General features: G+C 41.2%; 1 protein-coding gene across 2 annotated transcripts in view; it reads right to left on the bottom strand.

The window, feature by feature from the left end:
• Nucleotides 1-2,640: 2,640 nt before the first annotated feature.
• The window catches only part of FAM149A (family with sequence similarity 149 member A), a gene marked incomplete at its 5' end in the record, with an annotated part of 29,220 nt that continues 11,229 nt past the window's right edge, over nt 2,641-20,631 (bottom strand). Inside the window, 10 exons of one of the 2 annotated variants that reach the window (XM_079909148.1) lie at nt 2,641-3,286; nt 5,578-5,656; nt 7,098-7,218; nt 9,967-10,176; nt 10,647-10,750; nt 14,256-14,410; nt 15,486-15,676; nt 16,260-16,430; nt 17,103-17,228; nt 18,549-18,691. In XM_079909148.1, coding sequence (XP_079765274.1) covers nt 3,213-3,286; nt 5,578-5,656; nt 7,098-7,218; nt 9,967-10,176; nt 10,647-10,750; nt 14,256-14,410; nt 15,486-15,676; nt 16,260-16,430; nt 17,103-17,228; nt 18,549-18,691 — 1,374 coding nt within the window. In that variant the 3' untranslated portion in view covers nt 2,641-3,212. The remainder of the gene's footprint in view (nt 3,287-5,577; nt 5,657-7,097; nt 7,219-9,966; nt 10,177-10,646; nt 10,751-14,255; nt 14,411-15,485; nt 15,677-16,259; nt 16,431-17,102; nt 17,229-18,548; nt 18,692-20,631) is intronic. The other variant, XM_079909149.1, reaches the window with a different exon arrangement.

A 20,631-nucleotide genomic window follows, 5' to 3' on the forward strand; every position in this document is an offset into this window, starting at 1 on the left:
AATGGAAATAAAGACGTATCTGGTTTGAAACTCAGCCTCTGGAGCTCGTTTTTTTCCCGGCTGGGTACCTAAGCTCATTTCCTTGCACATCTGCCAGTGGTCCAGTCCGCTGGGACTGGCTGCCTACCCGCCCGGGGGTGGGTTGCATCCTGGCATCCGCATCGGGGTCATTCGGGCAGCTACCTACTTTGATCCAGAGTAGCCTTAGGGACACGACCTTAGGGGCACCAGTTATCAGTCTGCATCGGATAGCTGATTGCGACACAGGGGAGTTGAGTAAGGTTGTTGTGATCCAAATATTTTTCAGAATATTTTCGGGAACAAGAAAAGGTAGCACCCCAAGAGAACAAGGCAAGGGCGGGTGGGAGAGGATGGAGGTCGCGTTCTCTGAAAGCGGTGGAGGTAAGTGATGCTGGGAGGGGAGGTTTCGATAAGGAGACAGTAGTTATGGAGTGCTCTCAAAAGGGAAAGGAGACAAAACTCTGAGCCTGCGGAGGGAAAAGGTAAGGACAGTGAGGAGGATGCTCCACTTCTGCCCAGGGGCTGGTTTCCCTAACTACCAAATTCTCTCTTTTCTCCAGGTACCCAATCCTGACTCTGGTTCCCTTGTGTACACTTGATCCTTCTTCACAAAGGCGCTGGGATGGAGGGTCCCGCTCCTAGCAGCACGTCCCTAAGCTATAGGAAAAGTGCCAAGGAAGCTGGAATATTGAGAATACCCTGTATTTTTATTTTGCTTAATTGGATTAGCTTTACTTGCAGCCACCTGCAGAGCCTCTTTGATGTAGAGAAAAACATACCTAAGACTTTCCTCCAACTGAATTTCTTCAAGTCATCTATCTATACCGACACAGAAAGACGTTCATGAAATATTAAGTGGAAAAAAATAATAAACAAGTTGCAGAACAAAGTATATAATGTAATGCCCTCTTTGGGAGAATTTTTTTTCTCTGCAGCTAGACTAATACCTGGAAAGAAAAATAATGATCAACTCGACTGCGTGGGAATGGAGAAGAACTTACACTTTTTATGTTATTCACTTCCATATTGTTGAATTACTTTAACACTTTAAAAAATATATCTGTGTAGTATCTTTCAGTATATCTTCTGGGCTCTCATTTCCTTCTCTCTAAAGGACTGAGGCTGAACCACAAGGCCAATTAAAGCTATAAAAGTACAAGATTTGTCTATATCTGACTCTGCTAATCCCTGTGGACAAAACAAGGAATATAACCTACAACTGCAGACCTCAGGAAGTCGAGAAAGAGGGAGGGATGGGGTGGGGTGGGGGGAGTGAATGCTCCAGGCAGCACGAGAGAAGTGCTCCAGGTCAGGGAAGGGTATGAGGGGTTCAGGAGACAGTGTAGGGGCCCCTGCTTGGAGCACAAGGTAGCTCAGAGTGCCTAGAGCGAGATGATGTTGATGGGTGGCATGGAGCGAGCTGAAATAAACCTTGACTGCCAGGCATACACGGTTTAGTTTTATTTTGAAGGCAATTTGTGGGTGAGGAACAGGACACTGAAGTTTTTTTTTAAGGGTCAACAAAAGAAAAGCCTTGTCCCTTTGTTCCCTTTCATCTTTCCTGTGGTTTTCTTGTTACCAGATGGGACCCTTCTCATACTGCCTTGGAATATTTACATTTCAGAGGAAACCAGTCAGATGGCCAGGCCTGCAAGAAATGCACAGCACCATCCTTCTCTCCTGGTAGCAACGTACACAGTGCTGCATCTTAGAAGGTCCACCGTAAAAGGTAAGGATGCTCTGTGTAGGAAACAGTACTGTGCCAGGGTGAAGACAATCTGTCTGCCTTTGTAACCACATTCATTGTCAGCTTCATGGAACTAATCCAACTGAGTAGGAAGGTGTGAACTTCCTTTCTCTCCTGAAGATTCATTCTACAGTAAAGGACGAATCCCTTCCCACTTGGAAGGTCTTTGTTTGCTACTCTCCCCAGCTTCAAATAAGTGCTTCTGAAAGTTAAAGTCGTGGGCCAGAATGTGTTATAAACTACAGAAGGCCTTTGTACATGTTAACACTGATTTCCTTAAATTTTATCTCACTTGGAATGATTCCCAGTATGAAAAAGATACCTAATTTAGATTAAAAAAATTAATTCTCACTGGATATAGAACTATGTTATCTATATACTCACACACATCAAATGATCAGTGTAAATTCCTACTGTCTTCAATTCCTCCTCTTATTCTCTCCTGAAGGCTCTTCAGACTTTTGTGTTGTCCATTCTTCTAGCACATATCTTGTCAAGATCACCAGTATCTCCCATGTAGCTAAATCTTTAAGTCATTTCTCAGACCTTATCTAAATTGACTTATCAACAGCATTCAACATGTTTGAGTCCTTATCACTTCCTTGAACCCCGCCGCCCCCATTTGACTTTGACTCCATATTATCTTGATTTTTTTCTCCCTCACCAGTTATTCTTTCTGTTTGCTTTGCTAGTTTCTCTTCACATCCCGTACCTCCGGACGCGCAGGCTCAGCGGCCATGGCTCACGGGCCCTGCCACTCCGCGGCATGTGGGATCTTCCCGGACCGGGGCACGAACCCGCGTCCCCTGCATCGGCAGGCGGACTCCCAACCACTGCACCAGCCACCAGGGAAGCCCCTAAAGTGCTTTTTTAAAAAGGTATAAGAAAGTCAGCACAATGACTAGAACAATCTGAACATTAGTCAACCTGTCATATTGTACCAAAGGTGACTTTGCTGTTTTCTAAAGGAGGGAGTAATATCTATTAGTGACTAGGACTTTGATGGAATTAATAATAGAATGAGACAAAAAATTTCAAAAGACATAAAGTTACATACTCCTAGATAAAATGGCATATTCCTAGATAATATACTTTCATATACGAAGTAGTGTGTGAATACACGCACTAAGCATGTGTGTGTCTGTGTATAATTAATAAAAGGATGAATTATAAACACATATTAGATTCTTCTGAGCAAAGCCTAAAGAACCTTTACTGGAATGCTTCCGATAATGAAGAAGGTTGGTGGGTTTGACTTGTATTCTCTTTACAGCAAAAAGTGTTCAAAATTAAGTTGTTTATTTGTTTGCATTTCTCTCAGGCAGTCGAACATCTCAGACTGTCAGACAGATATATAACAATACTTCTTCTAGTTTTCAAGTGATAAATGGTGTACCAAGGCTTTGAATGCTTCAGCAGGTGTTGCAGTCCTGGTGAAGTCACATCAACACGCCACTTGGAATCTCTTTCTGAAAGTCAAAGTTGTCCTCTGAAAAGATTTAGGTGGAAATTGTGACCCTGAAACACCAAGCAAAATTCTCATTAAAATGTTACAAATCCCAGGTCCCAAAAAGATCGTGTTATATGTTCCATGCAGATGATATTTTTTAAAACGAAAAAAAAAAAAAACTCAATGTCACTTGTACACAAATCAGGAAATAGTCATCTGGAAAAACTGCCACGCTGGGTGCTGAGAAGAAAGAGGGGTGCTTCCCCTCCACTGGGCCTTGGTCCTGGCCGTGAGTTCCCCCAGAGAACTCTGTCAGCTACCTTAAGAAGTCCTTCCCACTCTTGGTCCCTCAGCTTCTCCTTTCCTTTTTTTTTTTTCTGCTACAGGAATAATGCTGATAAGTTAATAGCCCCTGCGCTTTTGGACCTGGAAGCAAAGGTAAGCAAGAGACCACAAGCCTGTCAGAGAAGAAGAAAATAAATCTTTAGAAATATAGGAACATCTCTCTTATGTACCCTCAATCACTTCTATAGACATAAAAAAGGCCTCCAACCAGCAATAATGACAGTTGTCACAAAGTTATTGATAAGAGAATACAGTGACTTAGTATTTGGTGAAAAATTAAGAGTGCAGATTTTAAACAAATTCAGAGCCCAGTTTCCTCTCCTAACCTCTAGTACTGTACGCCCAACAAACTATTGGGCATCTCCACTTAGCACGCTGCAGTCAACATCTCCGAAACTCCTTAGCCACTGTCTATTGCCATCCGCAGAATCATATTTATCAACCGTCACTGTTCTCTCTCTCACATACCATGGCTGCCTTTTAGAGAAAGAACTATTGTCATTGAAAATGACAGAGAATACTCCTGGGGAATGCACAAGGCAAAAAGCAACAAAAAGACACAGCAGCTTAGAGCTATGAGCATAGGAGAAAAATCTCAAAAGAATAGAGAAATTTTGACATCACTATGCTATAGAACTATAGAAGGGGTGACATAACAGTGATAAACCTGAGTTGTCCCAGTGCTTGAATTATACTAGATTTATTTTAAAGTTATATTATTATTTCCCTTAAAACAGCAAATTATCCTCTACATTTGAGATTATCTATAATACAAATGATTCATATTTTTTGAGCAAACAGTGTATGCTTGGCATCTAGCTAGGTCCTTTCCATACATTTTTCCAATAATTGTTTTCTCCATCTAGTCTGTTATAAAAGAACTGAGGCCTGGAGCAGTTGAGGCTCTCCTAAAGTGCTCAGCTAGTAGGTGCTCGAGTCAGGATGGAAACGAGGCATTTGATTCCAGAGTGGCACACCTCATGACGATGCTACGTTGCCTCCTTGAACAAAAATGTTGGTAACGGTTTTGAAAATTAAAACATCATAGGCCTGAATTCAGTCTAGAAACTTGATTCTTTAAATGGCATACTACCTGAGGATAAGTATTTATCTGTAAAACTCTACATCATAAAATAACTAGAAGATTTGTATTAATTTTGTGAAGCATTTTTATAATGAGATCTTCAAAGAGAATCTGAAAATAGAGTTTCATTCAGAAGAAAAACAAACATGGAAACTCTACAGCAGAGAGAGACATTGATTTCTCGTAAGACTCAAGACAGCATTTTCTTTTTTATGAGGGTGAGGCCCTAAATTAGGAAACTTTGGGCGTTTTCTCCTTTAAGATTGTGCAAATTAATAAAAGGAAACCGCAGCCAAAGTTGGGGTTGGAAAGCCAGTAGTGGGAGCTCTCATGCCCTGCCCACCACTCACCTTTACCCCACCAGGAAGACATCAGTAACTGACTGACCCCAATAGGAAGAGACCACCTTGCTCTCCCAAACAGGAAGCGCAGCTACATTCCTGCTCCAGCAGGAGGAAGACTTCCTTCTTGCCCAGCAACAAGCCCAGCCAATGGAAAACCCAGCAGGTCAGCCAAAGACAAGCTATCATCACTTGAGCTTTTACCTTCCTCCAATGAACTTTCCTTTTTTCCTTGCTGATGATCTCCTTTCCCTGTCCTGCCTTCCTTTTATAAAAGCCTTCCATGCCCCGCAGCTCCTCAGAATATCTCTGTTTGCCACATGAGATGCTGCCCAATTGATTCATGAATTGCTTACCAAAACCACTTCGATCTTCAGATTTACTCAGTTACTTTTTGTTTTTTTAACCAACAGCAGAGAAGTGCTTGTCTTTGCAGTTTTGCTCTTTATGGAGATTCCTGAGATATAGCCATAGATGACAAACTCTTGGTCAAAACTGTCCACTCAAGGTCGATAATCTCCAATTTCTCTTTCCAAAACTTGAAACTTCACGTATTACATCATTTTATTTGTATATGGAGAACACCGACCTGTCAAAAAACCTTGACCTGTCCATGTGTGACCAGCAAATTCCCTCAGTGTCAATGAACCTTTTCGGGGTGTATCTGACTGTTAGAAGAAAAATAAAATGAGGGATGAGTTTTATCGTTTCAAATATTTTTAAAAACAAAAGTTATGGTTAACAGAGAACCGACCCAAAATGTATGGGATGTGCTGGGCTTGAAAACTGTTCCGTGGCCAGAGATCTTTCTTGAAGGGGTGATCTTTCTACACGGACAGGTACTGTGCTCAACACATGTTTTTGTGGATGCCTTCCTCTGAGCTAAATGAAGGATGATATGCTCTTGTTTAAAATAAATGCAATCATTAAAAAGACAAAAGAAAATCTATATATGCTTCAATCAGTCCCTCGTTTATCATTCATTCACTCGCTTATTTGAAAATTTTTATTTAGATATTGCTAAGTATAAGGTCCACTAAACACACCTATCAATTTAATTATGTAATTGTAGTTTTTAACCTGGTAAAGTGGTAGGGCCTTAATAAGTAAATATGGATTAAAAACCTTAACTGCATAAAATTCTTAATATTAAACTATGATAGAAATGTTCTTCTGCATTTGTGAAGCATCTGACTTTTTTTAAATGTGATATTTGACTGCTTTTAGGATTCCACTCTAAGCCACAATATTCTAAAGTTAAATATTAAAGCTTTGCAACTCTTGCCTTCTGAGAATGAGTTTTACTGTTATATTCAGGGAGGCAAAGGAATGCGAGAGAAAGCCCTGCCTCAGCTGGTTTTTCTCTCCCTAGGCTTTATGTTCTCACACTTGGGGGTCTTCTGTGTTTTATAAAATAGACACAAGTTACTTGTATTGGAGTGAAGTGAGCAGTCATTATAAATCTGGGGGAAACCTGGTTAGGCTTTCTACCAGCAGCATACCCTTCCCCAGACTTTCTGTGGTCGCTTGGCTCAGTTGAGCTTGGGTGAAGAAGACATTATGCCTACATTCCAGTGAACATGGCAAAGATTAACTGTAAAAATGGGAGCTGGGAAAAATGGCAGGGTATGTTACTGTGTTCTTAATCTATGCCAGGCATTATTTAACATCTATAAATTCATTTAATCCTTATAACAATTCTTTGAGGTAGGAATCATTATTGCCCTTTTATAAGTGAGAAAATTAAGGCTCAGGGAGACTAATTGGAAGCAAATCATATGAAGAGTTTGTGTGGCAGGATTCAAACACAGATCAGCCTGTCCCCTGACGTAATCTTCATGCTATTTTCTTCGCTACACCATCCTGACCATCAGATATGGCCTTGACACCTGGACTTTCTGATTTAGTTCGGGCCGTGTTTTTATTTCACAAAATATTGAATTAATCCTCCCACCTCCTATAAATTCTCAAAAGCCAGTTACTTTCAAGAAACAGATCATGGAGACATTTTATGCTACTGTGTTCATGTGGAAGTGTCCAAATTATGTTTGTTTGTTTTCCAACAAACAATGTAAATGGTGCACTTAAATATTAAGAAATCTGTCTTACAGAAACAGGACGCCATCCGGGAACTGCCATATTCTGCTCCCCAGTCTCTGAGCCTATTGGTGGCAACCTGCTCCTTGAGGTCTGAACTGGTGGGGAGGCCGTGCGGTCCACGCCAGTTTGCCTGTAAACACAACAACATGACCTGAGCACCCAGGTACAGAGACAAACAGACCTTACCGCGAAGCTATTAATCACAACCTGCCTCCCAAAGGAAACGCCAAGTAGGATGAGCTGAGTTTCTACAAGATGGGCAGGGGACTGAGTCCCAGCCCCAGTCACCTCTGTGTTTAGTGAGGACTGTGAGCCTGTATTTACTGAGTGCTCAGCTGTGCTAGCCCCTGCGCAGAACACGGAAGTTTTTGAATATCTAGTTTCTCTCCTTAAGAAGATTACAAAGTACTGAAAACAAATCAAGTCATTAGATTACAATGCAATGCAGTTGATATAATATAGTGCTACGGTGTCTGGTTCTGAATACAGGCACTGTAGAAATTTAGGGAATAGAGCAATCCATGAAGGATAAAATTAATTCTCAATGTGCAGGGCCTAGATGAGGAAAACCACAGAACTTTATGTGAGGCCATAAAAGGCAGAATATGTTCTCTGATGGGAAAACTACGTGTCAGTTATTCCTACATTTTTAATAGATTTAATGCTATGAGGTCCAATGTGATACTTTTTTTTTAAATTTGACAACCAGATTGTAAAATTTATTTGTCAACATGGGTGAGTAAGTTCAACAAAGGAAGAGTAATGATGATAAAAGACCTTCCCTACCACATATTAACACTGAAAAATTAAATTGTCTAATTTGTGCACAATAGAGATGGATATTCTAGAAACAGATTCTAATTCATTTATTTATTAATAATAAATTCATGAAAATTAAAATATGACAATTTTTGATTCATCAAGTTTTAAAATATACATACTAACTAAAGCTTACAGGCTGCAAGGAAATAGGCTTGTGGATTGCTAGTGGGTCTATAAATTGGTAGAACCATTCTTAGAAGAACTTTGGAAAAATATTTCAAGAGCCTTAAAAATATCCATAACCTTTGACCTGGTAGCTTTACTTCTAGAACTTACCACCAGGAAAGAGTTTAAAGACATCCTTACTAAAATTTATGTAAGATAGCGTTCATTGTATAATATAATAGTGAAAATATAGAAGAAATGAAAATTTTCAGTAATAGGGCAACACAGTAAATTATTATATACCCACATAATTATATTTTAGTCATTAAAATCATGCTTTCAAAAATGTCTGATAGGGCTTCCCTGGTGGTGCAGTGGTTGAGAATCTGCCTGCCAATGCAGGGGACACGGGTTCGTGCCCCAGTCCAGGAAGATCCCACATGCCGTGGAGTGGCTAGGCCCGTGAGCCATGGCCACTGAGCCTGCGCATCTGGAGCGTGTTGCTCTGCAACGGGAGAGGCCACAACAGTGACAGGTCCATGTACCACAAAAAAAAAAAAAAAAGTACAAAACTCTACACTATATTAAACTTTCACAGGTGGGGGAGGAATTAGAAAAGATACGCTAAAAGGGCTTTTTAGCATGGCAATAATTTTAAAAATGTTGAAAGACATGGATCTACAAATAGGGAGAGGCCAGGACAAAACAGGAAGGGAATGTACAGTTGGAGGTGTCTGAATTTATTTCAGTAAAAAATAGAAAAGGTTTTTGATGAAAGCCTGACAGTGGAGGCTGGGTGGGCTGGGAGGAAGAGGAAAGAGCCAGTAATGTGCTGTTGACACGGCAGAGGATGACGAAGAGGGTCCCAGGTGCCCAAAGTGACATGGAGGAGGGAGTGAGATCTTGAAAGAATTAACAGAGCAGACTCAATAAAGCTGGAAAGAGCACTTCCGACTAGTGAAAGAAACGCTGACTTATCATAAAGCTGTAAAGGGTGCTGTGGAGTGCATCTCGAAGGAGTCTAGTCACTCGTTAAGCACTGGCAGCTGCTTACACATCCCCCCCGCAGGGGGACCTAGATGCGGTCCCTGTAATAACTCCCTCCCGTGCTGCAGGAAGCCTGGTGGCCCGGTGGTCCAGGGGCTGGTCTCCAAAGCCAGGCAGCACTGTGGGGGAGTGATCTTTGGCCAGTTATTCGACTCCTTTCAGCCTCTGTTTCCTCATCTTAGATTTGGGATAATGTGAGTACCAACTCAAAGGTTTGTGGTAGGTCACAAATAAGATAAATGTGATTCATTTAGCTAGTGCTGGGAACATGAAAGCAGTCAACAAACACTGGCTGTTGTTAACACAAGTATTGCCTCACACTTGAGTGAGTGAGAAAACTGGAAAGCTCCTTCGTAATTCTACAATAAAGGAAGAGACAAATTCCTTTCTAATAAGGTAATGATTTGATGTTGATTCCTAAGGTCAAAAGATTTTCTGAAATTCCCTACACAGAATGAAACTCGCCCTTCAAGATAAATAAAAACTAATGGGTATATGTCCCTTTTATTTTAACCGCATCTTATGTACATCAGTTTTTACACCTCACAATGAAAGTATTAATTGTGTATATATAAAAGCATTAGCTAATGATTAGTTTTACAGATTCAGCCATTGAAGCCCATCTAAGACCCTCTCCATCAGGAGTTTCATTGCGCTTAGCTGCCTGTGCTGTAGGTACACGGCCTGACTTTATATTCTAGTATCTAGCTAATAGCTAGTATCTAGTAGTAAGTATACTACTGGAACAAATTCATGTTAAATATCCAAATAATGAGCTACTTAGAAAACTGTCCACGTAAGATTTGACAGGGGATGCTTTGTCCAGAATAAACCATAAACCCTAATTGACAAGCATCTCTGTCCTCCGTGACCTTTGTTTTACCACCAGAGAAACAAGACTTACAGTTTCGTTCCCCTAAGAACTTCATCAGTGTACACGCTGGGGATTTTTATTCTCTGTGATTCTGAGGTAAGAGAAGGCAGCCTCCTGTATGCCGGTGTTTTCTTTGCAGAAGTCTGTAGTCTGCGAGCCTCCAAGATCCTTGCCAGACGGTGCTGGGCCGAGGCAAGAGCACCGGCCCCTGAACCCAGTGATCTGTCCTCTTGCTCACTCCTGGGGGAGGGAAGTCAAGTTCATTACTCACACGTAAGCTCTATGCATTTGCTCATTACTAGGCTTTGTCTAGAACACAGCCTGGCATGTAGAATTTAGTCCTATTTGTTGAATGAATGGACAGACCAGCATTTCCAGTTCAATTTTAATTTCAGTGAAGGATCATCGACAGGGGGAAGAGATCTCATTGTTTTAAGTCTCTCACTGTTTGTAATCAAACCGTATAGCCCACAAGATTAAGAATTCACAGCTACAGTCCCCTTTTCTTATCGGCCCCAACCTAACAGGAATTGTTCTGTGGTTGTCATTAGAACAGGCTGTTTTCATTCTTACGCATTGGCTGTTATGTGCTCAGACACACCTGGAGCATGGGATTAAATGCAATTCTTATCATCTCGTCCTCAGTGGTCTTTAGTGGTCGAGTGTGTCCAGCGCAGGAAAGAGGCTGGGTGATTATTTTTTATACGTACTGTGTTCTATCTGCAAAATAAGTAGGTCTCTGCTGAAGTGGTTTTGCTTGAATTGTCATCACACCATTCAAGTCACTATAAAAATTATTGGAGAAGCGATGAATCTGAGGAAAGTGAACAGAATAAAAATTAAACAGCACCCAGAGCCATTGCAATTACGGATGCCTGTCAGGAGCCCACAGGAAACAAAGGGCAGCCTCAAACTGGCTAACTTGAGGTGCATTTAATAAAGGGACCATACTTTCTAAAGACGTGTGAAGAGAAATGAATAAGGAATGAGCAATTCCCCAAGGCTTGTTAACAGTAGGGACACATTACCACACCTAGGCTCGGAGCAGCAAGAAGTGAGGGAGAGGCTTCTGGAATCTGGACCGGGTAGCTGATGGAGAAATGCCACCAACCCACTGTGACCTGGTAGAAGGGCCAGGAGGAAACAAGCCAGGCCTCGTTCTCCTCCGTGCTCTGGCTCCCAAAAGCTGCAGGGCAGGGAGCCCTCTGTTCATTTGCTGTGTGTTCACCTTCACCAGAGTGAAAAGGGTGGACAGAGAGTCTGGAGAAGCAAAGAAAAGGTGTCCCAGCTCCCACTGGTCAGCTTGTCTGGCACCTCTCCTCCGACCCAACCCTTCACAGCTCACCCCAGTGAGCTTCCCGGACCAGCTCCAGAGCCTGGGAAAACCTGAGACCAGAGTCTGACAGGCTTGCATTTGAATCCCAGTTCTTAATGCCCCCTGCTTGGTCATCTTGGAATGATTTTTAACTTCCTAATCTTTACTCTGGGGGATAATGATTCCTACTTCATAGAGTTATTAGGAGAATTCAATTCAATAACCTTGGTGAAAGCATGAAGTCAGGGCTAAGTAATTATTAATTTCCTATTCCATCCCATAATATGACCAACTAGGATTTAAAATAATATATAGCTTCAGGCAAACAGGATTTAAAAAAATACATAGCTTCAGGCAAACTAGAATTATAGTTCAAGAAAAATGTGGCACCCCAATCACATTTTCCTCATATTGAATATATATAAAAGTAAATGTTAGAGGAATAAAGTAAGACCTATTGTGATTATCACTAAAATGCTTTGACTATTTCAAAATAAACTCTACTAGTACTTTACTTTTACTTTAAACTTTGTTGCCCATTCACTTTCTTTTAACTTTTATCCAAATGCAAACAACAAAATAGCCGTAAAAAGCATTTTAAAAAACTATAAAAAACTGTAAACACAACAAAATATCTGTTAAAATAAATCCTTAGGTTTTAAAATCTCCGTATTTTTCAAGTGTATTTATATTGCCTGATAGTTAAATGTTCTCTTCTAGGTTGTCATCAGCTGTTCCTTTATGTGATTCATACTTCAATATGAAAAGTGAGCAATACTGTTGAGCCTGTCAGAGCAGTTTAAAGAGACCAAAAAGTTCATTAAACTGGTAGCAATTCCAAAAGTTTCTTTTGAACAGCACGAACAAAGACTAACTGTAAGCCCTTAAACTAGAGGGTAAAACAACCCTATGAGATATTTCTGTTTCAATCCACTGCTCCGTGAACCTTGGGCCCTATTGCTCCTATGCTGGGTGCATATTTTTGTCTCTGCCTTGTCATCCTCCCTTTTCTTTTTCAGCTTAATAAATCTTGCCTGTCATTTAGGATTTAGTTCACGTATTACTCTACTTTGTGAGGGTATGCTACTTTCCCTCTGAGCCCCACAGCATTAATGAGCTAAAAGACATCTAATTATAATACAATAAAATATGATATGATCTATAATTAGCATCTGATTATAATAATCAAAGCTAACAGTCTGCTCTGTGCCACACACTGTACTAAATGTCTTATCTCCTTTAATTCTCATGGCTTCCTATTTCATAGATCCCGTAGATAATGGAACAGGCTTTGAAAGAAAGGGGCAGATTCAAGATCACAGAGTCAATAGCTTGTGACATTGGACTCCAAAGTTGTAGTCTATATCCAAAGCTCAAACTCTCATCCACTCTAAACATATCTTGTGTGTGTGTGTGTGTGTGTGTGTGTGTGTGTGTGTGTGTGTGTGTGTGTGTGTGTGTGTGTGTGTGTGTAGTATTGTGTGTGTGTGTGTAGTATTGTTTGGTATGGCTTGACTCCCTCCAACTAACTTGTACGGACCAGGAATCCTGTCTTATCTTTTTTCTGCTTCCCCACAGCAGACGGGCTGTGCAAACATAAAGTCCAAACTCCTTAGCACTCCTGAAGGGCTCCCATAAGCAAGCTCATCCTTTCCAGCCTCACCTTCCACAAGATCATTTTTTTTCTTTTTAATTATTTTATTTATTTATTTTATGTTTGCCTGCGTTGGGTATTCGTTGCTGCACATGGGCTTTCTCTAGTTGCAGTGAGGGGGGCTACTCTTCGTTGTGGTGCATGGCCTTCCCATTGTGGTGGCTTCTCTTGTTGCGGAGCACAGGCTCTAGGAGCACGGGCTTCAGTAGTTGTGGCTCACAGGCTCAGTAGTTGTAGCTCACGAGCTCTAGAGCACAGGCTCAGTAGTTGTGGCGCATGGGCTTAGTTGCTCCATGGTGTGTGGGATCCTCCCGGACCAGGGCTCGAACCCGTGTCCCCTGCATTGGCAGGCGGGTTCTTAACCACTGCGCCACCAAGGAAGCCCCTCCACTAGATCTTTGAATAGGGACACAATTCAAGAAGAATTTACTGAGCTCCCAGCATATACCTGTGTTAGGAGCTCTCACATGTTTATATGGCTTTATCCTCACAACAATCCGTTTCACAACATATTGTTACCCTCGTTCTATAGATAAAGAAACTGAAGTTTAGACAAGTTAAACAACATGTCCAAGATAATTCCCCTCATAGGTCTCTTGATTCCAAACGCCCTGGTCTTGCCACAGTGACTCTGCTTGTCCCAGTATCTCATCCTCTAAGCCTCAGTCCAATCACTGTTCCTCTCCCTCACTCCTCCATGTGGGTCTGAACTGACCCACTCAGAATTCCTATCCAGGAAAGCCTACCCATTTCTTCATGTTTCTGTTCAAATTTCACCTCCAACCAAAAAAGATAAAGCCTCACTCCAGGCAGAATAAATCATTTTCTCCCTGCTTCTCCTACAACTCTTTTGCACAACGCTCACAGAAGACTTTGCATCTGACCTGTATCATACTCTTCACTTTACTAGGTCAGGGAATATGCTGTGTTCATCTCTACATCTCCTTAAAACACCTAAACAGTTCACTTAATACAAACTCAATTAATGTTGAATGAACCCAACGTATACTCATTGATTGAGTCTTTTATCACTTTCGTGGGAGGACAGGAGAACATCTGTAACCTTCAAATTGGTTAGAACGATTGGGGGAAAGCATTTTTTTTCTTGAAAAATATGGAAACAGCTCTACAGTTCAAAGCAGGTGGAAAGTCTCAAATCTGAGTGTCCCTACTCTATCAAAGAATCTGGTGATTCTATTCAACCCCATGAAATAATTATTTTTAAATTTTAGTCTTATTGGCCAACAGACCCAAATATCTTGATAACAGAATTTAATAGAATGGCACTCTTGACAAACTGAGGCCAGAGATATAAAGATTGAAGGAAAGAGAGAGTGGAAAAGCATCTACCTGAGGTGGGTTAAGATGAGAAGCCAGGGATACACTTCGAGTTTCAGAACTTCTGGACGGGGGAACACTGGACACATCAGCATTAATACAGGAAACGACCATAGGTGGAGATTTATTCTCAGCTACTTTTGATTTTTCTTTCTGTTTTTTTCCTTCTGTGCCAAGGAAAAATCAATATTATTAAGAAAAATACTATCAAATACATGTACTTAAAATCCCCTGTTCAAAGAGAATATCTGTTCTTGAGATACCATGAGTCTGCTGTGGCTGCTGAACCTTCCTATAGAGAGGACAGACCCCACAGAGCAATGGGCTCACACTTTCCAAGAGCATCTAATGAAATGACTGTCATTGCAGTGGTACATAGAAAAATCGGGATTATACACTGGGGCAAGGAGGATTCCTGGTACTTTATAATATCCCAATTAATCCCCTTGATTGGAAGAAGTAACATTTAATTAAGTAAATTTAATTAAGTAAAATTTAATTATTAATATTTAATGATTATTTCCCTATTATACAAATTGGTTAACACTAGTCACTACTGTCCACCACTGAAATTTCCATAATTTGTTTCTGCTCAGTTTCAAGTAGTTTAGAGAACATTTTATACAGGTAAATGAAGTGATTAATAAATTAGCTTTGTTTACATTTTATTTTATAAATAATGTCATCTATAGTTAAAAAACAATATCCCATTATTAGAGATTAGTTAGGTAATTTTTTTTTTTTTTTTTTTTTTTTTTTTGCGGTACGCGGGCCTCTCACTGTTGTGGCCTCTCCCGTTGCGGAGCACAGGCTCCAGATGCGCAGGCTTAGCAGCCATGGCGCACGGGCCCAGCCACTCCACGGCATGTGGGATCTTCCCGGGCCGGGGCACGAACCTGTGTCCCCTGCATCGGCAGGCGGACTCTCAACCACTGCGTCACCAGGGAAGCCCCAGTTAGGTAATTTTTTTAAGCCAGAATTTAAAAAGTGACTTGTAGCTTCTTTCTTGTGTATTTCTGTGTTTTTTTCGGGAATGCCTCTACCTCATTTTTATAGCTCAAAAAACGAGAATGTCCTTTATGAAGTGATTAAAGCTCACTTGTGAATAAAGGCAGAAAACCCAACTTCCCTTCTCACCCCAGTCAGGTCCTAGATTTGGCCAAACTCGTGGGGCAGAAAGCTGAGGAACAGGAATTATTTTTTCTTTTCATTAGGTCAACTTATTAAGTACAAATTAAGTACCTGTGAGTGTAACTTCCCAGTTTTTTCTAGTCAGCTTTTCCAGTATTTCCACCACAGCTGTCCAGATGTGATCAAACACTTCTGCAGCCACCGCGTCTCTGACACAGTCATGTGGGGAAACAGGAGGAAGTCCGTGCTTATGCCACGTCCTGTGGTGCTGAGCTGGGTTTTGTTCAAGACAGTCCTCGTCACTAAGGACAAAACCCATTTTCATCGCTAAAGTATCAAAGGTTGAAGTTCAAATAATGCCACCTGTCTATCTATCCAACATGCACGCATATATATACATCGTACATATATAAATAAACCCAACATTCTTTTTTAAACAGCACTTTGCTATTTTTTAATGTATCAGCTTTCAATCAGGAGGCAAATGTTTATTATGCAATACTGATAGCTTTTGTCTAAGAACCAAATAGGCATTTAGTGCAAAGACTGGACTTTCCCCTTTGCCCCCATGGGTGGCCAGGTATAGGGCACCTGGAGCCCCGGGGGACAAAGGCCGCTAGTTGCCTTTCCACTTTCTACAACATGCTGAACACGATTCTTGTTTTCTGTCTGAGCCACGTTGTCAGTAAGAAAGGGAAACGCTGCTCTAGCATATCTACATCCTGCCAGGAATCTAAAAGCTTTGGGGAGCACGTTACTCTCAAAAGGATGGAAAATCTTTTGGATAAGTGAAAAATGCACAAAACACTAAATGAGCATATAATCAAAATACATGCCCAATAAATATTATTGTACTAAGTCAATATCAAATAAAATTCTATTTACTCTTCTTTTCTGTCAAAAGCGAAATACTCTTCAATCTTCCCATCCACATCATAAACCTCTTCTTCCAGGGATGAACATGCCGTGAGGTCCGCAATCCCTGTGCCAACAGGACCAGGCAGGGTGAGGGCTGAGAGTGCCGCCGGGACTATTTGAGAGCCAGAGATGCACAGCCTATGGGGAAAATCAGATTCTCCGTGAGGGTTTGCAGAACGTCAACAATACAATGTCTACATGATCGTGGTGGGTCTTTAAATTATCCATAAAGCCACAGAGTCCCAAATTTTAAAAATCACTAAATATTACATTTGACAAAAGTCATACACTTAAAAGCAACATTTTGGCTCAGACATCATTCAAATTTTTAAGGGCTTCTTAAAAGTCTAAATTATTCTACAAGCTTGTATCCTCTTTGCTGTAATGAAGGGATATCATGGCACAGTCCCGAATATGTGTGAATGGCATAGAGGGATTTACCAAAATCTGTTAGTGAGCAAAAGAAAACGAATAGAGCTTTATTTATTCTGTTACTGCCCTGTGGCTTAGGATCCATCACAATAAAGCAGTTTTTGATTTTGCATCTAGGCTGCCTTTCAGAGTCTTTGAAACAGTTTAAAAGTTAACTCCCTTGATATTTGTATTACACACACACATACCATCACCATCATCAACTGCAAATCAGAAGCATCTTGGGTAAAAAAAAAAAAATGCTCTGTACCTGCCCTTCATTGAAATCAACAATCTTCCAAATTGTTGGAGCCAAGGCTCATGGCTCAGATAGACATGAAAAAGTATAACTAAAATGCAATTTAAAATACTTTTCAAAAGTAACTTCTAGCAACATACTCTCTGATGTTGCTGCTGGGTTCACAGTCGTCAGAGAAGGGTCTGTGGACGGCAGAAGCAGGTTTGCTGCCCTGAAAATGCTGGACCCCTTCATCAGTGGGCAGGACAAGCTGTCTTCCTAATACTCTGCAAGTGAAAAAAAAGGAAACTAATATTTTTGATTGGAAAGGGAAAGATGTTTTGCAATTTTAAAAGTTGGGTAATGGACTTCCCTATAGTATTTTGAAGGAGCGTGTATGAAGTGATAAGGTAGATATTAGTACATGAGCAGTGTAACGGGATCACAGGAAAACCACAGGCTTTGAGGGAAGAGGACAGACAGTTCTTGCCATTGATGAAGGGAACTGAGGCAAAGTTTTCAGGCTCCCTGAGCCACTGATTTCATCAGTTCGATTTTGTATGCAAAGTAGAATAATAGTGCCCTTGTAGGACTAACGAGTAGCTGATAGATAATGTAACCAGATTCAGACAACTAGGGTAATGCTGGGCACACAGAAGCTCTCTACAAATGTTAACTGATATATACATAATGCAGAAAAATATGTAAATATATACACTAGGCTTACAGTCCTTGTCATCTTTTCTTTTTTCTACCCTCTCCTCCTTCATTTTTATCTTATGTAAGACAACACTGAAAGAAACAGATCTGAGCTCCTGGATTTCAGGCAAGTGCACCATGATGCCTAGAAAAGTCCGTATCCATCATTAATATCTAGTGCACACTAAGGCAGGGGCTTACAAAGGACTGGAGAGGAAAAATAAAAACCTATTTAGTCAAGATTTTTAAAAAGTTACTTAGTTGAGGTAACCAGAAAACCTATCAACATTTGTACAAGTGTTCTAATTTATTCTCCCCAGATATAATATAGAGGAACTTCAGATAACTGACGTGGATTATTTTTTTTCCCTCTAAGTAGGTTTGGCTGAGTAACTGAAGGAAGAACATCTTCCCTTTTTACTCATCTACATCTTTCATCTTTGATATAAAAAAAATAGATGATCCTTCCTACATAAGGAATCTTGGTGAGATGGTCAGATTCACCTATCCAATCACTCAGCAAATAATCACTCTGTTCACCTCCCCTGCCCAACCCCGCCCTGTGCACTGCTCTCAAGGGCAGATACATGTTGCTCACAGACTAGTGAGTGTGAAGGTAAAGGATAACTCCTGCCCTTCTTCCATTCTCGCATTTGTGACGCATGCAGTGCCTTTCTGGGGATGAGCTACATTTGCTTCTCACAAATTAAAATGCACTTGAGTATCGCAATGTCTCCAGATTTCCACAGACACCATTGCAAAGGCGTGATTTCTCAGTAAAGGACATGTGTTCCAGATACATATTTTGACAAGTGCTTTTACTCAAAATATACCCAACTTATTGAACAGGTCAAGAGTGAGCGGTTCCCAAACACATTCTGGAGAATTACTATGAACAATCCCCTTACCTCAGATGGAGGGACCTTCTTGCCCACTCACTGCATTCAGCCTGTAGATTCTGGGTGTGAGGGCTTACTTTCCCTTCAAATAACATTTCCTCGACCTCCCAGAATAACTGCTGTACTTTCTGTGCATTGGCTTTGTCAAACTCCTAAAATAGAAACGCACATTTAGTTACAAGACCAGAAGTTGTAAATACGGGCTTCAGAATCAATGATACTTACAAATTTATATAGGAGGGAGCCCTCCCAGACATACCAGGGCTCCAATTTTTACTCTTCTGAAAAATTACATCCCACTTTGAGACTCAGTTTCCTTAACTGTTAAATAGAGATAATTTCTAGTACTAGAAATTCTCATAACTAGAGTTATGAGACCTATTCAAGACTGTACATAGACATAGTTTCAGGTATGAACATACATATTGACACAGACATGGATAATGACAGACACACACACTATATATCTAAGCACTTACACATGCACACATATATGCACACAGACATGTGTCCCTCATGTAGCTGGGCATGAGACACCTCAGTACATCTGCAAATTACAAACTTTTTTTTCTAATGAAAAGGAAAATTATTTCGTAGAAAGGGCCATTCACTTTCTTTTAATCAAGGAAACAGAAAAAGAAACCCACCTTAGGTGTCCTAAGAGATGTGGTTATTAGGGCGGGGCCAGAGCATTCGTTTTTCTTGTGTGGCCTTAAGAGGTTCTTGGGCTATGGCCACAGTGAACGGTCAGTGAGAAAACCCTCCAGCCTTTCCATATATTCTCCATGATGGAGAAGTAACAGACCTATCGTCTCCACAGCCAGTGAGGAAAAAATGAACATAACTACAATTGGAAGAACCAACACTGTACCGGGGGCTGCAGGGCGAGAGCCCTGTTCAGTTTTCTCCCCGGGGGTTGGGGGGTGGCAGGTGAACCTGAAATCTAACCCACAACTCAGAGCGACCAAGTGCGTATTCAGCCTGACATACCTGATGCAAAATGGTCAATTTAGGTTGATTTTCACAGACTTTTCATAGATTTCCACAGCAAAAATTCTATATTTTCCATGTTACTTCCCCCCAATTGATAACAAACTAGATTCCCAGACTGTAGGGGAGTTGAATTACCCCTTTTAAAATGAAAATAAGGAGAAAACTCAGAAGAATATTTGCCTCCTACGAGGGGACTGGGTGGCTGGAGTGTGGAAGAGGGCTTATTTTCATTTTTCGGTCTTTTGTATTTTGTTGCTTTTGCAAATGTTACCTATCAAAAAGTAAATGAGTGTTTTTAGATTCAAAGCAAAATTTACTGTCTAGGGGCTGGAATAAATTCTACACATGGAAGGCATAAGACTCTCTATGGATAATTACCTGAAAATTTGTACCAAAGGAATCCCAGAATTTGGACCGTATTGCTTCATAAAGCAATGGTCCTCAGCCATCTTCCCGTCGGCACACTTTTGACCGAAGAGCCAGGGCGGCAGGGCGGGGGCGTGAGGGTGCGGGCTGTTCATCCCAAGTGACAGAGTCCCATCCTGTCTGAAAGGGCCTGACTCACAGCTGGCTCCCCTTCAGTCTCCCCCCGCAGCACGGCCCTCTCCCTCTGGCCCCTTGCACAATCGCTGCTACAAAACCATCCCTGGGAGCAGACCCCCGCGCGCCATGCGGGCAAGAGTGGCCTTTAAAGAAGTAAATGAAAACCAGAACACAAACAAGAAAGGGGCAGGACTTAGAACATCCAAGGAGCTCCCCTGGGGACTCGTCCACAGCCACAGGGGCCTCACCAAAGCCTGTGTCTGCGAATTCTCACCGACTCTTGAGGGTATAAGAGGTCGGCCACCGCGCAATCACAGAGATCTGAACATGAGCCTGGGCTACAGACGTCAAGTCCCACCCAGCGGAGTCGCCCTAAAGGGTTACGGTTAACATCTTCCAGCTAGCGTTCAAAGTAAAACATCTGGCTTAGAATATGCTAGAATATTCAGGGGAAATTCCCTAATCATGGTGATTCTTCTTCTTTACGGCTTTTATTTTCCCCCAATTTTTCTCTTACTCAAGCCCCTAATTGTCAGTCTCTCCTGAATCTCCAGCC

The sequence above is a fragment of the Stenella coeruleoalba genome (assembly GCF_951394435.1).
Source record: "Stenella coeruleoalba genome assembly, chromosome: 21".
Classification (NCBI taxonomy): Eukaryota; Metazoa; Chordata; class Mammalia; order Artiodactyla; family Delphinidae; genus Stenella; species Stenella coeruleoalba.